The following is a 22,233-nucleotide window of genomic DNA, read 5'->3' on the forward strand; positions in this document are numbered from 1 at the left end:
TGATGAGGGCCATCAAACTGCTGCTGAGTGTCAAACAGAAGATCCAAGACCATTCTAGACATCACTGGCAACAATATTGGCTTGTGGGAATGGTCACCTGAAGAGGAGCCATAACGGAGACCCGCTGTCTTAGTGAAGATCTGAGGGACTGGAGAGGAGAGCTTCACATTAACACAGAATCCAGCAGAACATGAACTAAAGAAAGTGCTGGTAACGGGTATATGAAGACCTGCGTCATTCCTTTATGTCCAGGGATGTGTGGTAAGTCCCTCTATCCCCATAGTCTGTACCATCCAGAAAGAGAGACTTTACCAGAACTGGGCTGAAAAGTACCGTTCCTCTCAGGAACCAGAAAGAGGTTTAAGTAAAACCCTTGGGTTGGACATATGACTTTTGGCTAAGTGTCTTTGGTCTAGGCAAGACAACGTGGAGCTCATTCCCAATTGGGTTATTTTGATTATCACAGCTAGTTCAATTGTAGCACGTGACTATGATGAGCACCCAGTCTTAGTACACCAAGTGCAACCAGGAGCCGCTGACAGGCCCAGCAAGTTCTGGATGAGCCCTGAGGGCTCAGGGCTCATCAGGAAGTCAGGGGACTGGTCTTATTTAAAGCCCAGAAGGGTTATTTTTTTTGCCACAAAACTCATCTTAGACCAGGAAGACTGACCCTGGAACTGTTTTTCCATCTGGCTGTCCTCCAGAATACTGCCTATGTAATACCATAGGAGGCAGCTTTATCCATCCCTGGAAGTAGTGCAGAGCTAGTACCTAGGGGAGAGTGGATACTGACCTGGCATTAGCTGCTGGTATAAATGGCAAAGTGAAGATTTAAATGATAGAAAAAATAAAAAGTTCTTTAAAAGGCTCATATCCCAGGACATCAGAGAAGCGGTTGTGCATAGTCAATATGAGGAAACCTACTGTTATGGGTTAGACTGACAATCTAATACAGTTCTGGTATCATATGAATTATATATTTAGGGAAGTCTATTATATAGGAAAGGCTGACTTTATAGTGACATACAGTAGATAAAGTAAAAGTAGACCTAGGATTTTACTTTAAAATGTAATTTGTAAATCTGAGGCATAGTGCTACACATTACAGGGATCCGGGAGTATGGCGTATAATATAGCCATACCTATACTTTGTAAAACATCTGTCTGGCTGTTACCCGTTTATTACCTATAGCTAAGAAAACAAGAGATATGGTAAGAACTTACCTTTGTTATCTCTGTTTCTACGAAGTCCATAGGGTCCACAGGGTGACCTTGGGGTATAGCTGGATCCTGGATCCTCGGGCACCACGGAGTTAAAGCTTTTAGCTGCTCCCAGGATGCACTTGGGTCCAACCTCCCCTATACCCCGCCCCCGAGCCACAGGCACCTCAGTTGGTAAGCAGCCCAGGCCGGAGGAGGAGACGAAACAGAGAGAAGGAAGACTGGAACACACAAGAACCATACTCACAGAAATGGGAGACGGAAAACCGGTGACCAGTCACAGAGCCCATATGAAGCCAGGTGCGTCAGGGCGGGTGCCCTGTGGACCCTATGGACTTCGTAGAAACAGAGATAACAAAGGTAAGTTCTTACCATATCTCTTGTTTTCTACTTCAGGGTCCATAGGGGTCCACAGGGTGACCTTGGGGATGTCCCAAAGCAGTCCAACTAAGGGCGGGGACGCTCCTGTGCTGATAGGAGAACCCGGCGCCCAAAGGATGCATCCTGAGAGGCAAAGGTGTCAAACGCATAGAACCTCAAAAAGGTCTGAATGGAAGACCAGGTGGCCGCCTTACAGAGCTGAACAGCAGAGGCGCCACGGCTAGCAGCCCAAGAAGGGCCCACGGACCGAGTGGAATGAGCCTTAACAGAGGCTGGAACAGGTAAACCCTCCTGCATATAAGCCTCAATAATAACAGAACGAAGCCAACGGGCTAGAGTCTGTTTGTTGGCAGGCCAACCCCTCTTGTGAAAACCAAAGAGGATAAACAAAGAATCCGACTTCCTCACAGAACTAGTCCGGTCCACATAAACCTGGAGTGCCCTTACAACGTCTAAGGAAGTCTCCCCAGCCGAAAGATCAGGTGACTGAAAGGCTGGTACAACAATTTCCTGATTAATGTGGAACCTGGAAACCACCTTAGGCAGGAAATCAGGACGAGTGCGAAGCACCGCTCTGTCCTGATGAAAAATCAGAAAAGGGGGACGACAAGAAAGCGCCCCCAAATCTGAAACCCTTCTGGCAGAAGCAATTGCCAAGAGGAAAACAGTTTTAAAAGTTAGCCACTTGAGCTCCACTGACTCCAAGGGCTCAAAAGGAGGACCCTGTAAGGCCCTAAGAACCACCGCCAAATCCCACGGGGCCACAGGTGGCACAAAGGGAGGCTGGATTCTCAAAACACCCTGGAAAAAGGTGTGTACGTCCGGCATAGCAGCGATCCTGCGCTGGAACCACACCGACAGACCAGACACGTGTACCTTCAGTGAAGAAAGACGTAATCCTAAGTCCAAACCGGACTGAAGGAAAGCCAGAATACGCGAAACTCGGAACACCTGGGGATCATAGTTTCTGGCCTCGCACCACTGAAAGTAAGTGTGCCACACTCTGTGATAGATCCTCGCGGAAGTAGGCTTGCGCGCCCTCAGCATGGTGGTAATAACGGAGCTAGAAAAGCCCCGAGACCTCAGGACGGCTGTCTCAAGAGCCACGCCGTCAAAGATAGTCGACCCAGATCCGGGTGAAGACAGGGCCCCTGAGACAACAGGTCCCGCCGTTGAGGTAGGAGGTACGGAGCGTCGATGGACAGGCTCCGCAGATCGGAGTACCACGGCCTTCTGGGCCACGCTGGGGCCACCAGGATCAGTGTGCCTCCGTCCTGTTTGAACTTGCGCAGGACCCGAGGCAGCAGAGATATCGGAGGGAACAAGTAAGCCAGTTGAAACAGCCATTTCACCGACAGCGCGTCTATCAGACTTGCGCCTGCATCCCTTGTCCTTGACCCGTACACAGGCAGCTTGTGATTGTAACGGGACGCCATCAGGTCCAGCTCTGGCAGCCCCCACTTGTCCACGAGTAGTTGGAATACCTCTGGATGAAGCGACCATTCCCCGGGATGCACATCGTAACGGCTGAGGAAGTCTGCCTCCCAATTGAGGACTCCTGGGATGAAAACTGCAGAGAGAGCTGGAAGATAGCGCTCCGCCCAAGCCAGGACGCGGGACACCTCCGACATCGCAGCTCGACTGCGAGTCCCTCCCTGGTGATTGATGTACGCCACCGTGGTGGTGTTGTCTGACTGCACCTGAACGGCCCTTCCGTGAAGAGCGGTGCCGGACGACTGCAGGGCTCTGTATACTGCCCGCAGTTCCAGGATGTTGATGGGAAGAATCGCTTCCTCCGCCGACCAACGACCCTGAAGTGACAAGGAGCCTGTCACCGCCCCCCAACCCCGGAGACTGGCATCTGTCGTGAGCAGAACCCATTCCGGGATCCAAAAGGGGCGCCCCTCCAGGAGATGCGCTGTCTGCAGCCACCAGGCTAGGGACAGACGCACCTCCGAGGACAACACCAGCATCTGAGAGCGGATCCTGTGTGGCAATCCGTTCCATTCTGAAAGAATCAGCCCCTGCAGGGGCCTGGAATGGAACTGGGCAAACTCCACCATGTCGAATGCCGACACCATGGACCCCAAAACTCTCATCGCTGAGTGCACCGACACTCTGCCACTGCTCAGACAACTGTGAATCCGCAGCTGTAAGGAGGAGACCTTCTCTGGAGTCAGAAAAATCCGTTGCTGACGAGAGTCCAGCAGGGCCCCCAAATGAACCATCCGTTGTGATGGGATGAGGGAGGATTTCTTCCAGTTGATCAACCAGCCGTGCGCCTGTAGACAAGCGACCGTCAGGTGGAGATGCTGGATCAGTACCTCCGGGGAGCTTGCCAGCAAGAGGAGGTCGTCTAGATACGGTAGCAACCGTATCCCCTGGCTCCGAAGGTGAGCCGCCATGACCGCCATCACCTTGGTAAATACCCTTGGTGCCGTGGAGAGACCAAAGGGTAGAGCCCTGAATTGGTAGTGGTTGTGGAGAATAGCAAACCGCAGAAACCTTTGGTGCGATGTTGCTATAGGCACATGGAGGTAGGCGTCCTGGATATCCAGGGAGACCATATAATCCCCCGGTTCCATCGCCAGTATGATGGAACGCAAAGTTTCCATCCTGAATTTGGGAACCCTGAGAAACCTGTTCAGGGACTTCAAATTGAGGATGGGGCGATGAGAGCCATTGGGTTTCTGCACCAGAAACAGCGTAGAGTAATACCCCATCCCACGTTGAGACTGTGGTACGGGTATAATGACCCCCGCCGTCAGCAAGGCCTCTATGGCTTCCTGAACCTGCAAGGCCTTGGTTTTGTCCTGAGAAGGACTTGTGCAAAAAAACTGGCAAGGCGGCCTGTGCCGAAAAGACAGGGCGTACCCCTGGGAGACCACTTCTCGCACCCAGGCATCCGTGGTGGTATTGTGCCAGCACTGGGCGAATTGAAGAAGTCGGCCTCCCACTCTGGGGTCCCCCAGAGGGAGGCCCGTCCCATCACGCAGAAGGCTTATCTTCTGGCTTGGAAGAAGGGCGCCTAGCACTCCAGGCTTGCTTCTTTGGCTTTGTGGCGGTCTTGGGTGCGGACTGCCTCGGGAAGGACTGACCCTTTGCCTTGCCCTGAACCCGAAAGGAACGAAACGCCGAGCTCCGGACCTTAGCAGGTGTAGTAGCTGAAGGGAGGAAGGCTGACTTGGATTTTGCCAGGGTATCTACTATTTTGTCCAGGTCCGGACCAAATAGTAATTCCCCATTAAAAGGTAAGGCCTCCAAGCCTTTCTTTGAATCCGCGTCTGCTCTCCAAGACCGCAACCACAAGGATCTACGAGCAGACACTGCTGCCGCCGAAACCCTAGAGGTCAACAGGCTAGCATCCAAAGATGCTTCTCCAATGTAGGAGGCGGCATCTCTCATCTGTCCTAACAACGCCCCCTGGACGTCCGGAGATTCATCCGTAAACGTGTCCTCCAAGGCGTTGGCCCACCCCTCAATGGCCTTGGCCACCCAGGAGATGGCCATGGACGGCCGGGCTACAGCCCCTGAGAGAGAATAAATAGACTTTAGACAAGTCTCCACCTTCCTGTCCGTAGGATCCTTCAGCGAGGATATAGACGGCAATGGCAAAGTAGCACTCCTGATGAGGCGTGTTACATGGGAATCGACTGCAGGCGGAGTTTCCCATTTCTTACAATGCGCTTCCGGGAATGGATAATTGGACGCCAAGCGTTTCTGTGGCAGGAAACGCTTACTGGGCGTCTGCCAGGCCACCGCCATGTGATCAGTCAACTGATCAGACAAGGGGAACGCTGTAGAAGTAACCTTAGCTTTTTTAAAACTAGGATACCTTGACTTGGGAGCGGGTGCCTCATCCTCAATCAGAAGAATAGCCCGCACCGCCTTAACCAGAGCCCGCACATTGATGGAAGACTTAGTGTCTACCTCCTGGACTGAGGCATCTGAGGCTGAGTCATCCTGTACTTCACCATCATCCGAGAACCCCTCAGAATCCGAAAGATGCGCAGCCTGTGCCATGACTGAGCGTTTAGACGCCCTGGAGGGCACGTCACTGCGCAACATCGACTGAAAAGCCGAAGATGCTGCCGCCAAATCTTGGACAGTGTGGGAAAGCGCATCCACCCAGGGTGGAGGAGCTGTCACAGGAGCCTGAAACGGCACCACAGCCGGCTGTGCCACAGGGGTGGACTGAATATACATTGGCAACCCCGCATAGGGACCAACAGGCTGAGACCCCGGGGGAGTCTGCAATAATTGTGGGACACCCGGGGAATGGGGGATGGCAGGCTGGGGCAACGCCCTAGTAGGGGCGGCAGTCGGGACCGACAGACGGTCCGCGATGGACACCAGCACCTGGGAAAACATCGCCCATGGTGGCTCCTGCGAAATGGGAGGTTTAGACGTACCAGGGACCGCCTGGCACCGTCCGCACAGGCCGTCCTGTGACAAATCCTCCCTATCCACTCCTGCAGAACAGCGCCTGCAGGAGAACAATGCTGGAGCCCCGGAGTGCTCAATCTCCTCCTCAGACATGACTTAGGAAGAAAACGTGCGCACTCACCAGTGTGCTGAACAACAGCCCACAATATGGTACCGTGTAGCACACAACTGTATGTGACGGACCTCACAAATACGTGATCTATATAGGTGAGGTCAGTAGAAACACCCTTCCCCCGCACACCTGTAGGGCTTGTAGGAGAAGGAAAGGGATAGGTACAGGCTGACAGTAAGTAGAAAAAAGACACAGACAGGCAGCACTAGCAAAAGTCACATACCATGCAGGAAGATATACTCACTGCACCTTTCCACTACAATCAACCTCCCAGATTCAGTGTCTGGGAGGGCTATAGTGCTGTGTACACTGTCCTTCTGCAGGGGAGAGGTACACAGGGGGACCGGTCCGCGTGCTCCCTGAGAGTATCCACGCTGCCACAGAGAAAATGGCCGCTGGAGACCTCAGAGGAGGAGTGGCCGAGTATCTGCAGCTCAGCGACGCCAGACTCCGAGCTGAAAGGCGCGCTGAGCTGAGGGGAGGAGCCGCTAGACAGGGAAGGCTTCCTCCCCTGGCTAGCATATTAACCCCCGGGTTGCCGGCATCCCGCTTGCCGCGATATTAACCCTGGTGGTCTAGTGGTCTGGCGGGGTATGCCTCCGCTGGAGGGGGGGCCCGCCGCCACCGCTAGCGCCCCCGGTCTGTCCCCTAGACCGGGGGCATGGGACTGCATTTACAAGGAACCCGCGCACCGCCGCTAATCAGCGGTGCGCGGCTTACCTTAATCTCCCCGGCGTCTTCCGGCAGCAGTCCCGGGGGAAGCCAGAGTCCGGCTAGTACAGACTCTGGCTTCCCCCGCCGCGATCCCCAGTTCAGTGCTGGCGTCGCGGCGCCAGCAGGGAGAAGGAGCGGCAGCGTGGGCGTCTGTACAGACAGCCCAGCGCTGCTGCTCTAGAGAAAAAACTTATAGTAAAAAATAAATAAATTTAACTAAGTTCAATAAAAAATTAAAAGCTTTAGGGGGCTGCTCCTGCAGCCCACCCCGCAGGGTGACCCGACTCCGGCCGGGCACCATCTAAAACTGAGGTGCCTGTGGCTCGGGGGCGGGGTATAGGGGAGGTTGGACCCAAGTGCATCCTGGGAGCAGCTAAAAGCTTTAACTCCGTGGTGCCCGAGGATCCAGGATCCAGCTATACCCCAAGGTCACCCTGTGGACCCCTATGGACCCTGAAGTAGAAACTCTTAGTGCATAACACTTCACATTAGCTTGTATGTAACTTGCACCTCTCTGCACTGTTTACAGGTGGACACACTGCAAAGCTCCCTGGAAGCAGCCAGGTCAGATTGCCGGAGGCTGCACCGAGAAAGCGAGTTGGTCGTGTGCAATGTAAACGAGTGGGTCAGCGAACAGAAGTGAGTGCAAAATGCTGGGACTTGTTGTTCCCCAATAGCTGGAAAGCCATACAAGCATAAACCCTTTCCACGTCCCCACAGCTGCAGTTTACCTTTATTATTTTCCTCTGTCTCAGAGAAGCCAACAAGACGCTGGGGGAGAAGATTCGGGAGCAGAGCAGACAGATACAGCAGCTGACCACAGAGAAAGAGTAAGCCCCTTACCACTTACCTTCTTATAGCCCCCGCCTGCACCCAGTACAGAACAATCTGCTACCAGTCGTCCAGCTTACAACCTGTACTGAACCGACCACCATTAACAAGTCATTCTTAGGAGGCTATTAATATAGTATCAGGAGCAGCCTATATTGTACCTAGATGTACTAGGTCACGTTGGGCGGTGTATCAGCAGTTACAGATCACTGTGCGCTTATTAGTTATTAATACTGCAGAAACACAGTAACGACAGGAGAGGTACGTTACGTCGAAAATATTCTTGTCAGTACCACAATGTTGACCCTGGTAAAATGCTAATTAAAGCACTTTAATGCTATTTACAATACTTTAATTAGCATTTTACCGGGGTTGACCTCGTGGTGCGGGATTATGGTGCAGACAATGTTCTTGCTGACATAACTGCATACCGTAAAGACAAAGGGTTTCATCTATTAGTCTGTACATTCTTACACTTCTCTAGAACATTCTGCAGGACATGTTTTCTGGATTTCTACCTTCATGTCATGAACAGGTGTGTCCTTATACATCTTTGCTGCAGTCGTGCTAAAAAGCCCCTCTCGGCGCACCAGGTCCTGTGAGACTCTGCCAGCACTGGGCGTCTTTTTTGTCAAACATATGTCTAATTCGCAAAGTGTTGTGACTAGGACGCACCAGCAGAATGTGCTCATTAAACTTGATATGCAACACTTGTATATCTGTGTGCGACTGAGTCTCTGAATCTGTATATGAAGTTCTGTTGTGCTTCCTATACAGACTCAGGTGTACACAGATATAGCAGTGTTGCATTTTAAATTATCAGCACAGTTTGCTGGTGCGTCCTAGTTACATCGCTGTGCAACTTGGACGTTTTTTTATCGCTTAAAAATGCATCTAACGGTAGCATGGGACCTGGTGGTTCACGCACGCCAGATAAGTCATACTGCGTGGCGTATTGAGGTTAGATGTATGAGGACACATCTGTATTCATGCCACTTGAGCTACTCGGCATTTAGGAAATAAGGAGAGTTATGGTAAAACTTACCTTGGTTAACTTTCTTTCTTCGAAGTCCATAGGGTCCACAGGGAAACATTGGGGTGTAGGTGGGACCTGGAGGACAGCAAAGCTTTTCAATCCCAGGATGCTCTGGTCTTTCCCCCTATACCAGGGTAGGTGCCCTGTGCACCCTATGGAAGTCGAAAAGAAGAAAAAAAAAGAGTGAACCAAGGTAAGTTTTACCATAACTCCTTCAGGGTCCATAGGGCTCCACAGGGAGACATTGTAGATGTCCCAAAGCAGTTGTTCAAGGGTGGGAACGCTCCTGAGCTGATGGGATGCTTCCTTCGGGTGTAGAGTTCTCCTGAGAGGCAAATGTATCAAAGGCTTAAAACCAAAGAAAGGTGTGGACAGCCACGCCGGGCTGCCCACGAGGGAACCACAGGGGTAAATCTACTAAGATTCATGTTGATCCTAGATTGCTATATCGGGTGAAAAACAAATCACTTGTTTGCAAATTGGGAATTTACTATCATTAAAGTCGGGTGATTTGTTCATCTTTTGGGGTTGAAATCAGGTGAGTTAATGCCGCAAATTCGGCAGTTTAGAAATTAATTCACCATCGGCTCAAATCGGAAGTACTTTTCATTCATTTTTGCCTAAATTGGGTATTTACCATTATTCACCTCTGCCTTCCAAGAGCGCAGCCATAGGGTATGGCGGCAGATACAGTCGCAACTGAAACCCTGAAGGTGAGGACACTGGCATCCAATATAGTTATTCCAACGTATGAAACTGCATTTTGTATGTGAGCAACAAAAGACATCTGATCCCCAGAAGTTTGAGGGAAACCGCTCTACAAATGCATCAGCCCGGGACTCAATAATATTAGCCAACCATTCCAAAGCCATGGTTGGACGGCTAAGAGCCCCTGAAAGCGAGTATTTCTACTTCAGGGTCCATAGGGGTCCACAGGGTGACCTTGGGGTATAGCTGGATCCTGGATCCTCGGGCACCACGGAGTTAAAGCTTTCAGCTGCTCCCAGGATGCACTTGGGTCCAACCTCCCCTATACCCCGCCCCCGAGCCACAGGCACCTCAGTTTTAGATGGTGCCCGGCCGGAGTCGGGTCACCCTGCGGGGTGGGCTGCAGGAGCAGCCCCCTAAAGCTTTTAATTTTTTATTTAACTTAGTTAAATTTATTTATTTTTTCTCTAGAGCAGCAGCGCTGGGCTGTCTGTACAGACGCCCACGCTGCCGCTCCGACGCCAGCACTGAACTTGGGATCGCGGCGGGGGAAGCCAGAGTCTGTACTAGCCGGACTCTGGTTTCCCCCGGGACTGCTGCCGGAAGACGCCGGGGAGATCAGGTAAGCCGCGCACCGCTGATTAGCGGCGGTGCGCGGGTTCCTTTCAAATGCAGTCCCATGCCCCCGGTCTAGGGGACAGACCGGGGGCACTAGCGGTGGCGGCGGGTTCCCCCTCCAGCGGAGGCATACCCCGCCAGACCACCAGGGTTAATATCGCGGCAAGCGGGATGCCGGCAACCCGGGGGTTAATATGCTAGCCAGGGGAGGAAGCCTTCCCTGTCTAGCGGCTCCTCCCCTCAGCTCAGCGCGCCTTTCAGCTCGGAGTCTGGCGTCGCTGAGCTGCAGCTACACGGCCACTCCTCCTCTGAGGTCTCCAGCGGCCATTTTCTCTGTGGCAGTGTGGATACTCTCAGGGAGCACGCGGACCGGTCCCCCTGTGTACCTCTCCCCTGCAGAAGGACAGTGTACACAGCACTATAGCCCTCCCAGACACTGAATCTGGGAGGTTGATTGTAGTGGAAAGGTGCAGTGAGTATATCTTCCTGCATGGTATGTGACTTTTGCTAGTGCTGCCTGTCTGTGTCTTTTTTCTACTTACTGTCAGCCTGTACCTATCCCTTTCCTTCTCCTACAAGCCCTACAGGTGTGCGGGGGAAGGGTGTTTCTACTGACCTCACCTATATAGATCACGTATTTGTGAGGTCCGTCACATACAGTTGTGTGCTACACGGTGCCATATTGTGGGCTGTTGTTCAGCACACTGGTGAGTGCGCACGTTTTCTTCCTAAGTCATGTCTGAGGAGGAGATTGAGCACTCCGGGGCTCCAGCATTGTTCTCCTGCAGGCGCTGTTCTGCAGGAGTGGATAGGGAGGATTTGTCACAGGACGGCCTGTGCGGATGGTGCCAGGCGGTCCCTGGTACGTCTAAACCTCCCATTTCGCAGGAGCCACCATGGGCGATGTTTTCCCAGGTGCTGGTGTCCATCGCGGACCGTCTGTCGGTCCCGACTGCCGCCCCTACTAGGGCGTTGCCCCAGCCTGCCATCCCCCATTCCCCGGGTGTCCCACAATTATTGCAGACTCCCCCGGGGTCTCAGCCTGTTGGTCCCTATGCGGGGTTGCCAATGTATATTCAGTCCACCCCTGTGGCACAGCCGGCTGTGGTGCCGTTTCAGGCTCCTGTGACAGCTCCTCCACCCTGGGTGGATGCGCTTTCCCACACTGTCCAAGATTTGGCGGCAGCATCTTCGGCTTTTCAGTCGATGTTGCGCAGTGACGTGCCCTCCAGGGCGTCTAAACGCTCAGTCATGGCACAGGCTGCGCATCTTTCGGATTCTGAGGGGTTCTCGGATGATGGTGAGGTGCAGGATGACTCAGTGTCTACCTCCTGGACTGAGGCATCTGAGGCTAAGTCTTCCATCAATGTGCGGGCTCTGGTTAAGGCGGTGCGGGCTATTCTTCTGATTGAGGATGAGGCACCCGCTCCCAAGTCAAGGTATCCTAGTTTTAAAAAAGCTAAGGTTACTTCTACAGCGTTCCCCTTGTCTGATCAGTTGACTGATCACATGGCGGTGGCCTGGCAGACGCCCAGTAAGCGTTTCCTGCCACAGAAACGCTTGGCGTCCAATTATCCATTCCCGGAAGCGCATTGTAAGAAATGGGAAACTCCGCCTGCAGTCGATTCCCATGTAACACGCCTCATCAGGAGTGCTACTTTGCCATTGCCGTCTATATCCTCGCTGAAGGATCCTACGGACAGGAGGGTGGAGACTTGTCTAAAGTCTATTTATTCTCTCTCAGGGGCTGTAGCCCGGCCGTCCATGGCCATCTCCTGGGTGGCCAAGGCCATTGAGGGGTGGGCCAACGCCTTGGAGGACACGTTTACGGATGAATCTCCGGACGTCCAGAGGGCGTTGTTAGGACAGATGAGAGATGCCGCCTCCTACATTGGAGAAGCATCTTTGGATGCTAGCCTGTTGACCTCTAGGGTTTCGGCGGCAGCAGTGTCTGCTCGTAGATCCTTGTGGTTGCGGTCTTGGAGAGCAGACGCGGATTCAAAGAAAGGCTTGGAGGCCTTACCTTTTAATGGGGAATTACTATTTGGTCCGGACCTGGACAAAATAGTAGATACCCTGGCAAAATCCAAGTCAGCCTTCCTCCCTTCAGCTACTACACCTGCTAAGGTCCGGAGCTCGGCGTTTCGTTCCTTTCGGGTTCAGGGCAAGGCAAAGGGTCAGTCCTTCCCGAGGCAGTCCGCACCCAAGACCGCCTCAAAGCCAAAGAAGCAAGCCTGGAGTGCTAGGCGCCCTTCTTCCAAGCCAGAAGATAAGCCTTCTGCGTGATGGGACGGGCCTCCCTCTGGGGGACCCCAGAGTGGGAGGCCGACTTCTTCAATTCGCCCAGTGCTGGCACAATACCACCACGGATGCCTGGGTGCGAGAAGTGGTCTCCCAGGGGTACGCCCTGTCTTTTCGGCACAGGCCGCCTTGCCAGTTTTTTTTGCACAAGTCCTTCTCAGGACAAAACCAAGGCCTTGCTGACGGCGGGGGTCATTATACCCGTACCACAGTCTCAACGTGGGATGGGGTATTACTCTACGCTGTTTCTGGTGCAGAAACCCAATGGCTCTCATCGCCCCATCCTCAATTTGAAGTCCCTGAACAGGTTTCTCAGGGTTCCCAAATTCAGGATGGAAACTTTGCGTTCCATCATACTGGCGATGGAACCGGGGGATTATATGGTCTCCCTGGATATCCAGGACGCCTACCTCCATGTGCCTATAGCAACATCGCACCAACGGTTTCTGCGGTTTGCTATTCTCCACAACCACTACCAATTCAGGGCTCTACCCTTTGGCCTCTCCACGGCACCAAGGGTATTTACCAAGGTGATGGCGGTCATGGCGGCTCACCTTCGGAGCCAGGGGATACGGTTGCTACCGTATCTAGACGACCTCCTCTTGCTGGCAAGCTCCCCGGAGGTACTGATCCAGCATCTCCACCTGACGGTCGCTTGTCTACAGGCGCACGGCTGGTTGATCAACTGGAAGAAATCCTCCCTCATCCCATCACAACGGATGGTTCATTTGGGGGCCCTGCTGGACTCTCGTCAGCAACGGACTTTTCTGACTCCAGAGAAGGTCTCCTCCTTACAGCTGCGGATTCACAGTTGTCTGAGCAGTGGCAGAGTGTCGGTGCACTCAGCGATGAGAGTTTTGGGGTCCATGGTGTCGGCATTCGACATGGTGGAGTTTGCCCAGTTCCATTCCAGGCCCCTGCAGGGGCTGATTCTTTCAGAATGGAACGGATTGCCACACAGGATCCGCTCTCAGATGCTGGTGTTGTCCTCGGAGGTGCGTCTGTCCCTAGCCTGGTGGCTGCAGACAGCGCATCTCCTGGAGGGGCGCCCCTTTTGGATCCCGGAATGGGTTCTGCTCACGACAGATGCCAGTCTCCGGGGTTGGGGGGCGGTGACAGGCTCCTTGTCACTTCAGGGTCGTTGGTCGGCGGAGGAAGCGATTCTTCCCATCAACATCCTGGAACTGCGGGCAGTATACAGAGCCCTGCAGTCGTCCGGCACCGCTCTTCACGGAAGGGCCGTTCAGGTGCAGTCGGACAACGCCACCACGGTGGCGTACATCAATCACCAGGGAGGGACTCGCAGTCGAGCTGCGATGTCGGAGGTGTCCCGCGTCCTGGCTTGGGCGGAGCGCTATCTTCCAGCTCTCTCGGCAGTTTTCATCCCAGGAGTCCTCAATTGGGAGGCAGACTTCCTCAGCCGTTATGATGTGCATCCCGGGGAATGGTCGCTTCATCCAGAGGTATTCCAACTACTCGTGGACAAGTGGGGGCTGCCAGAGCTGGACCTGATGGCGTCCCGTTACAATCACAAGCTGCCTGTGTACGGGTCAAGGACAAGGGACGCAGGCGCAAGTCTGATAGAAGCGCTGTCGGTGAAATGGCTGTTTCAACTGGCTTACTTGTTCCCTCCGATATCTCTGCTGCCTCGGGTCCTGCGCAAGTTCAAACAGGACGGAGGCACACTGATCCTGGTGGCCCCAGCGTGGCCCAGAAGGCCGTGGTACTCCGATCTGCGGAGCCTGTCCATCGACGCTCCGTACCTCCTACCTCAACGGCGGGACCTGTTGTCTCAGGGGCCCTGTCTTCACCCGGATCTGGGTCGACTATCTTTGACGGCGTGGCTCTTGAGACAGCCGTCCTGAGGTCTCGGGGCTTTTCTAGCTCCGTTATTACCACCATGCTGAGGGCGCGCAAGCCTGCTTCCGCGAGGATCTATCACAGAGTGTGGCACACTTACTTTCAGTGGTGCGAGGCCAGAAACTATGATCCCCAGGTGTTCCGAGTTTCGCGTATTCTGGCTTTCCTTCAGTCCGGTTTGGATTTAGGATTACGTCTTTCTTCACTGAAGGTACACGTGTCTGGTCTGTCGGTGTGGTTCCAGCGCAGGATCGCTGCTATGCCGGACGTACACACCTTTTTCCAGGGTGTTTTGAGAATCCAGCCTCCCTTTGTGCCACCTGTGGCCCCGTGGGATTTGGCGGTGGTTCTTAGGGCCTTACAGGGTCCTCCTTTTGAGCCCTTGGAGTCAGTGGACCTCAAGTGGCTAACTTTTAAAACTGTTTTCCTCTTGGCAATTGCTTCTGCCAGGAGGGTTTCAGATTTGGGGGCGCTTTCTTGTCGTCCCCCTTTTCTGATTTTTCATCAGGACAGAGCGGTGCTTCGCACTCGTCCTGATTTCCTGCCTAAGGTGGTTTCCAGGTTCCACATTAATCAGGAAATTGTTGTACCAGCCTTTCAGTCACCTGATCTTTCGGCTGGGGAGACTTCCTTAGACGTTGTAAGGGCACTCCAGGTTTATGTGGACCGGACTAGTTCTGTGAGGAAGTCGGATTCTTTGTTTATCCTCTTTGGTTTTCACAAGAGGGGTTGGCCTGCCAACAAACAGACTCTAGCCCGTTGGCTTCGTTCTGTTATTATTGAGGCTTATATGCAGGAGGGTTTACCTGTTCCAGCCTCTGTTAAGGCTCATTCCACTCGGTCCGTGGGCCCTTCTTGGGCTGCTAGCCGTGGCGCCTCTGCTGTTCAGCTCTGTAAGGCGGCCACCTGGTCTTCCATTCAGACCTTTTTGAGGTTCTATGCGTTTGACACCTTTGCCTCTCAGGATGCATCCTTTGGGCGCCGGGTTCTCCTATCAGCACAGGAGCGTCCCCGCCCTTAGTTGGACTGCTTTGGGACATCCCCAAGGTCACCCTGTGGACCCCTATGGACCCTGAAGTAGAAAACAAGAGATATGGTAAGAACTTACCTTTGTTATCTCTGTTTCTACGAAGTCCATAGGGTCCACAGGGCACCCGCCCTGACGCACCTGGCTTCATATGGGCTCTGTGACTGGTCACCGGTTTTCCGTCTCCCATTTCTGTGAGTATGGTTCTTGTGTGTTCCAGTCTTCCTTCTCTCTGTTTCGTCTCCTCCTCCGGCCTGGGCTGCTTACCAACTGAGGTGCCTGTGGCTCGGGGCGGGGTATAGGGGAGGTTGGACCCAAGTGCATCCTGGGAGCAGCTGAAAGCTTTAACTCCGTGGTGCCCGAGGATCCAGGATCCAGCTATACCCCAAGGTCACCCTGTGGACCCTATGGACTTTGTAGAAACAGAGATAACAAAGGTAAGTTCTTACCATATCTCTTGTTATTGATTTCAGCCAAAGTTACCACCTACGGATCCGCCGAATCCATGCGGGCAGGAACGGGAGGCATATTAGCGCTCTTAAACAGTTGAGTAACATGAAAATCCACCCCAGGAGGTGATGCCTATTACCTGTAATGACCCTCAGGGAATGGGAAACATGAGGCCAAATGCTTTTCTGATGCCTCTTTTGTGGCGACAGCTAGACTTCCACCATGTGATCCACCTGCTGGTCAGAGAAGGAGAACACAGCCGAAGACAACAATGCTGAAACTGGGGGTGACTTGATTTTAGGTGCAGGTTCGACATCCTCTATAACTAGGGTGGACTTGACCGCCAGCACCAAAGCAGGTATATTAATACTTGATTTAGGCTCCCCCTCGTGTGAGAGGGATAGGATCCGATACATCATCCAGTTCACCCTTGGCTGACGGTCTATGTTAGACAGCAGTGCAGACTGGGAAGTAACCACAGAGCGTTTATTACGCCATTTTGTGTTTCGTAGAAATGACATCCACCCAGGGTGGCTGTTGTGATAATCCCTGCAAGGCAAAAGACAGACTGTTGTGGTACCTGAGGGAATTGCATATACTGTGAAAAACCCCGGTAGGGAGTGATAGTCTGTGTCACAGGAGTAAACCGCAAGAAACTGCGAGATACCCTGAGATGAAAGGGCAGCATGTTGAAGTAACCCCAAGTAAGTTACAACAATGTGGGCTGCCAAGCGACACGCAATGGAGGCCAGGATCTTGAGAAAGAAACCACCCAAGGGGGTCCTGTAAGGGGCCCAGCACCTGATGGCGCAGTATACATAATCCTTTCTGAGTCTAATCCTCCGTACACAAGCCTGCAGTCCATGACTTGCAGGATAGCAAAAAGGTGTACAGTATCGTGCTCTATTTTCTGGTCAGACATATCTGTCTAACCATCCTTGTGGAAATATCAAGTAGTGTTATACTGGTCCTGACTGACGCTAGGATTAGCTGCAGGGACTCATTACCAGCGTATGCAACACACAGTTCCATCTAAAATATGGCAATGTGCAGCACGCAACAGTATGTGACAAACCTCACAAATATAAATATATATATACATACACACATACACACGTACGTGTGAGGTCTCAGAACCACCCTAAGTACACCTGTATTAGGGCAGATTGTAAAGAAAAGGGATAGATATGCTACTGCTGACTGTCTGTGCTTTTTCTCTCACCTGTCAGTATATAAGTCACATACAATACAGAAATATATATACATAAACATGACATATAATATACTGCAAATGGTACTACATTCAACTGCCCAGATTCAGTGTCTGGGAAGGCTATAGCACTGTGTACACATACCCAAACGGCGAGGTACGCAGGGGGACTGGACCAACTGCTGTCCTAGGAGTTCTGTGCTGCACCATAGAAATAAAATGGCCGCCTGGAGACCTCAGAGGAAGCGTGGCCCACGACGGAGGCCACTCAGGGACGCCAGACTATAGAAATGAAAGGCGCGTGCTGAGGGGAGGAGCCGCTGGACAGGGAAGGCTTCCTCCTCTGGCTGACTATTAAGCCCCGGGACGCTGGCTCCCGCTGCCGATCATTAAGTCCCTGGTGGTCTAGTGGACACACGGGCCACTGCCAGCGCCTCCGGTCAGTCCCCAGAGACCGGAGGTATAGGTCTGCATAAATGCGCGGATCACCGCAAGCGGTGATCTGTAACCTTACCTGTCCCCGTCGATCCGGCAGCAGTCCTGGGCTCCCGCAGAGTCCGACTAGTACAGACTCTGGGTTCCCGCCGAGATCCCCAGATCTGTACTGGCGTCTCGGGGCCGGTGGGGTGGTGGAGCGGCAGCTTGGACGTCCTATGGCCATTCCGGCACTGCCACTCTGAAGAGTCTAAAAGGAAATTAAAAAAAAAAACTTTAAACTCATAAAATAAGAAGTAGCTTAGGGGCTGCTAATCAGCCCCCCCCTGCGTTAACGGTGACCCGACTCCGGCCGGGCACCAACTTAAAACTGAGGTGCCTCTGGCTTGAGGGCAGGGTTATAGGGAGAATGGACCCAGTGCATCCTGGGAGCTGAAAGCTCTAACTGCATGGTGCCCGGATTTGTTCCCAACCTATACCCCAAGGTCAACGCGGTGGACCCTGAAGAAGAAATTTAGTTTAGAGGGTGGCTCCTCGTCTCCTGAGACAGTGAGATATCATCTGAGGAGGCAGAAGACTCAGACCTCTATCAGAATCAGAGAACGGTGTGGACTGGGACGATAGCACAGCACGTTTAGTAGGGAAAGACTACGGTTTTTCAGCAAATACTGCAACAGAACAGAGGTGTTAGCCAAACTGTGTACTACGGTAGACAATACGTCTACCCATGGGGGAGACAAAGGATTTGCAGGGAGAGTACCTGCTCTGGCCATCCCACAGGGGGCGCTACCACGGGGACTGCTATGTGGTCTGTACGTTTTGCCAGCGTTTGTGAAAAAGCAGCCCAGGGTGGGTCCTGAGGGAGCGACACCGGGACTGTGTAACAATTAATACAAAGACCGTCCTGAATGAGGTCCTCTGAGCAGGACTTACAAGGCACCAGAGTAGGAGCAGCAGCATCAGGCTGCTTGTTACTCTTTCCTCTGCCAGACGTAGCCACAAGAATAATAATAAAATACACAGGATGATACAGTGCAGTGACCACCCTGCGGTATGTAAAATATGGCACAGTGTAGTGTGCGATAGCCCTCACAATTATATAGGAGATGAGAGGTACAATAAACCCCGTATACCTTAGTATGTCAGGGTATAGTAGCATAAAGGGAAAGGTATAAGCTGTACAGCATAGATTGTATGTGACTTGTGCTAGCGCTAATCTCTACTAACGCAGAAACACCTTACAGGTCCGCAGTGGGCACTAAAATCAACTACACAGACCGCAGTGGCTGGTAGGATATAGCGCTGTATGATCTGGCCTGTGGGAAATGTATACAGGTAGACTGTATCCAGTGTTCTCGGAGACTTGCTTGCATAAAATGGCTGCCACGCGTGTCTGAGGGGGCGGAGGGTGAGGGAGGAGCAGCCCCCAGGAACACCAGGACTGCAGTGGAATGGCAGCCTGGACTGGGGGAGGGGCTGCAGGGAGAAAGCCTTCTCCCCTAGCTGACGTTAACCACCGGGTCCCCTGGCCTCTACACATGGTGTAGTGGAGTCGTGGGCGCACTAGTGTTCACATCAGCGCCTCCGGTCTGTCTCCCGAGACCGGTTGTAAATGTAAAGGCAAAAATGCGGGTTCCACTTTACTTGTCCCCTGAATTCCGGGCTGCAGTCTGGGGTCTGAGGAGCCCCGGCCGGGAGTACCTAGCACAGGCTTGGTGTCAGTACAGCGCCGTGGTGGGGAGAGGACAGTCTAGTGCTGCTCGTCCGTTATAGAAAATAAAATAAAAATAAAAGCTTGAGCTGCTCAATGCAGCCCCCTGTGATAATGGTGACCCAGCAACCGCCTGACTCCAAGAAAACTAAAGTGCCCTCAGGCTGTGGGCGGGGTATAGGGTGAAAGACCGGAGCATCCTGGGATTGAAAAGCTTTGCTGTTGGTGTCTGGTCCTCCAGGTCCCACCTACACCCCAATGTCTGGAGCCCTATGGACCCTGAAGAAATGTTGTTTTACTTTTGCCTTTTTTTCTGTGCTTTTCATCATGGTCTCAACCAGATAAAGGGGCTTTATTGTAAATGCTTTTGGATACAACACAACACTGAGCTTCTCTGTGGTCACAATCTGTAACTAATACATAGTACAGAAGCGAAGCTGTGTCATATCAAAAAGCAACAACTGTCTGATATACATATCTTTGTGAAAAACAAAGATAAAAGCAACTTCTATGGCACAACTGTGAGAGCATATGTACAAACGGATCATCTCAAGTTGTAATAACCCAATAAATCATGTGTGCAGCAATTTCATTTTCTTAGACAGCAATTATCCAACAAGTGCTGAAAGCAGGTAACTCATAGACCCATCTCCCTACCATTTACATTGTGCCAGACATCTTTCACTGTATACAAACAATATAACCATACATCATGCATTGTAGCAGTACAGAACAGTGACTTCATAGGGCTTCTTATTGGTACCCAGCTACTAAAGAATCACCTTCTGTAAACACTACCTATGCTCATTGTGATAGAACCACACAAGCAGCCATACTGGCTAATCAGAGATTATTGTACAGTCCTGGGAACAATATTGGAGCTTTGTCTATAAAGACTCCTATTCCTGCCCAGCCAGCCGCACCATTCATATAGCAAGGAAACATATACCTGTATATAGATGGTAAGGAGCTTGGTGATCTATAGCCGATTGCATCCTTTTTTGGATAGAAAATGGACTTGTACCAAATGCAATGTGTCTAAACAAACATCAGGCCATTGCATAGAACACAATATGGCGTCACCTATACTGGGCAATACACTTTTATTGCAAACATTTTGCACTAATTTGCTTTTACAAATACACTGCAGGAGATCCCTCTGGTTCCAGACGTGGAAACTATAGATAAACCCAGACAGACAGTTGCAAATCACATAGATAAATACTGTATAATGTCCATATAACAGACAGTCACAGAAGGTTAAGAAGACCCAAATAACCTCAGATCACTGGTGCTAGGACAAGGTATCAAAGAAAGAACGTATAAGAACATGATAACTATAGTGCGTCTGTTTCCCTATATACTAGAGCCCCTACTTTACCATATATACAGTTTAAAACCTACGATTGATTCAGAGGAACACATATGTCTCCCCTACAGCCACATGCAGGAGATGATAGAGCAGATGCAGAGGGAGAACAGACACTTAAGAAATCTAGAAGATGAAAGGCGGATAGAGGATGAGCGTTATAAGGTGAGGAACGTTACAGGCTTACGGTGAAAGTTTACAGTAGTTTCTATCAATAGTTCTCACCATTGGTTGTGTCATTCTAGTTGACGTTGCGCAAGTCAGACCTGGAGCTCCAGCACCCCAGCGAGGACCCAGGGTGAGTATCTCACGTGCCCCTGTACTTCCTCAGTGTGTCCAGTTTTCAAGTCACTGAACGGTCTTTACATAGGTCTCTGCGTTCTGCAAGACGGGCGTTTACCAGTGCGGGAAACCTGAGGACAAAGCCACGGGGAGGTTCTTGATGCTGTGGGCGATCCATGTACTCAAAGACTTTGCCACTATGTGAGCGCAGTACAAACACTGAATGCTAAGATGCCTTCTGCAGCTTAGCCCACAGGCAGCATGTCATAGGACACGGTGCATCACACACATGCTGGATATGTATAAAGGTGGAGTAGAATTTATAGCACCAATGGAAGCCAAGCTGATGGCAAGAGCACCTATTGAAAGCAGGGAATCATGTTTGGGCGTATATACAGCGCCTTGTAAGCCAATTCTTAATAACTGAGGAATAAGAGAAGGTTTGTATTAAACAAATACAAGCTGTAACTAGTGACCATAAACGCAATGAATTATACAGCCAGATAATGTGAAGCAGCAGATTCTACATTGTATCACATACCACTATTGCACAGAAGAGACTCTCAGATACGACAGGACCTCAAGCTGAAGACAAATGATCAACATCTGTACTTCTCAGTATGGGACTCTGCATAGTGCTGCAGACTGTACAAGATTCCAGGATAACAGAACATATTCTACCTATTTATATGTGTGCGTGTGTGTATCCTCAATCAGTGCCAGTATACACAATGGAAGGATAAGGTACTGACAATTCACACACCAATCAGGACAAATCTAGGAGCCAACTGGACCTTTCCTAGGGAGCAATCCCATTCTCGCCGATATCCGTGAAGTGCTGTCACAATGGCATCGCCCATGGTCCCTTGCACCCCAGAGGTGGGATATATGTCTTCAGCCGAATATCGCAGAGAATTGAATTCCCCCCCCCATGGAGCCTTGGAGGATCTGTTCAGTAGGGGCCTTAGTTACATGGCTCCTAGCATTTGTCCAGTCCTGGCATAATGTCACCTGCCAGAGGTAGGGGCACAAATACAATCATTGCACTGCTTGCTGTTTATATCACTGCTTTGTGTAATTGTGAATCATTTTTAAAGCTATTTATTTTGCTATTTTGTAATAAATTAATCAGGAGCGTTAAAAATCCTCAGTCACCCCCCTAGTGGTTTTATTGTTCCATAATTAGGGTAAATACAGAGATGTCAAGGTTGCATCGGATGTCTATAGGAAGCATCTGTTCACTCAGAGCATCGTGCAACAAGAAACGTAATGGCTGATCCAGTATAAACTATCGGGCAGCTGTCTGGCTGCATGGTGTGCAATGACAAAACTCCCCTCTGCACACAGCCGAGGCCCAGCCAGAATCCCTCAGCTGCACTTCATCCCGTCAGCATTGCAAGAAAATCAATAATCAGCATTTAACAGTTGCCCTTTAGTCAATATACAGCACTTAAATTGGCTTTAAGCAGAGGGAGCTGCCGATAAGCCAACAGATCCACTTGTTGTGGGACTGCCTCTGAC

At 51.6% G+C, this 22,233-nt stretch overlaps 1 protein-coding gene across 2 annotated transcripts in view; it reads left to right on the forward strand.

Annotated features, from left to right (window-relative positions):
* PMFBP1 (polyamine modulated factor 1 binding protein 1) overlaps positions 1-21,843 on the forward strand; it is a 139,667-nt gene extending 117,824 nt beyond the window's left edge. For both annotated transcript variants that reach the window (XM_088456989.1, XM_088456990.1), the window contains exons 37-41: positions 7,404-7,513; positions 7,630-7,704; positions 20,502-20,595; positions 20,676-20,728; positions 20,801-21,843. In XM_088456989.1, the coding sequence (XP_088313115.1) occupies positions 7,404-7,513; positions 7,630-7,704; positions 20,502-20,595; positions 20,676-20,728; positions 20,801-20,873 (405 nt within the window). In that variant the 3' untranslated portion in view covers positions 20,874-21,843. The remainder of the gene's footprint in view (positions 1-7,403; positions 7,514-7,629; positions 7,705-20,501; positions 20,596-20,675; positions 20,729-20,800) is intronic.
* Positions 21,844-22,233: the final 390 nt, after the last annotated feature.

Source organism: Taudactylus pleione, unplaced genomic scaffold (genome assembly GCF_031769625.1).
Source record: "Taudactylus pleione unplaced genomic scaffold, aTauple2 ptg000731l, whole genome shotgun sequence".
In the NCBI taxonomy this organism is placed as follows: Eukaryota; Metazoa; Chordata; class Amphibia; order Anura; family Myobatrachidae; genus Taudactylus; species Taudactylus pleione.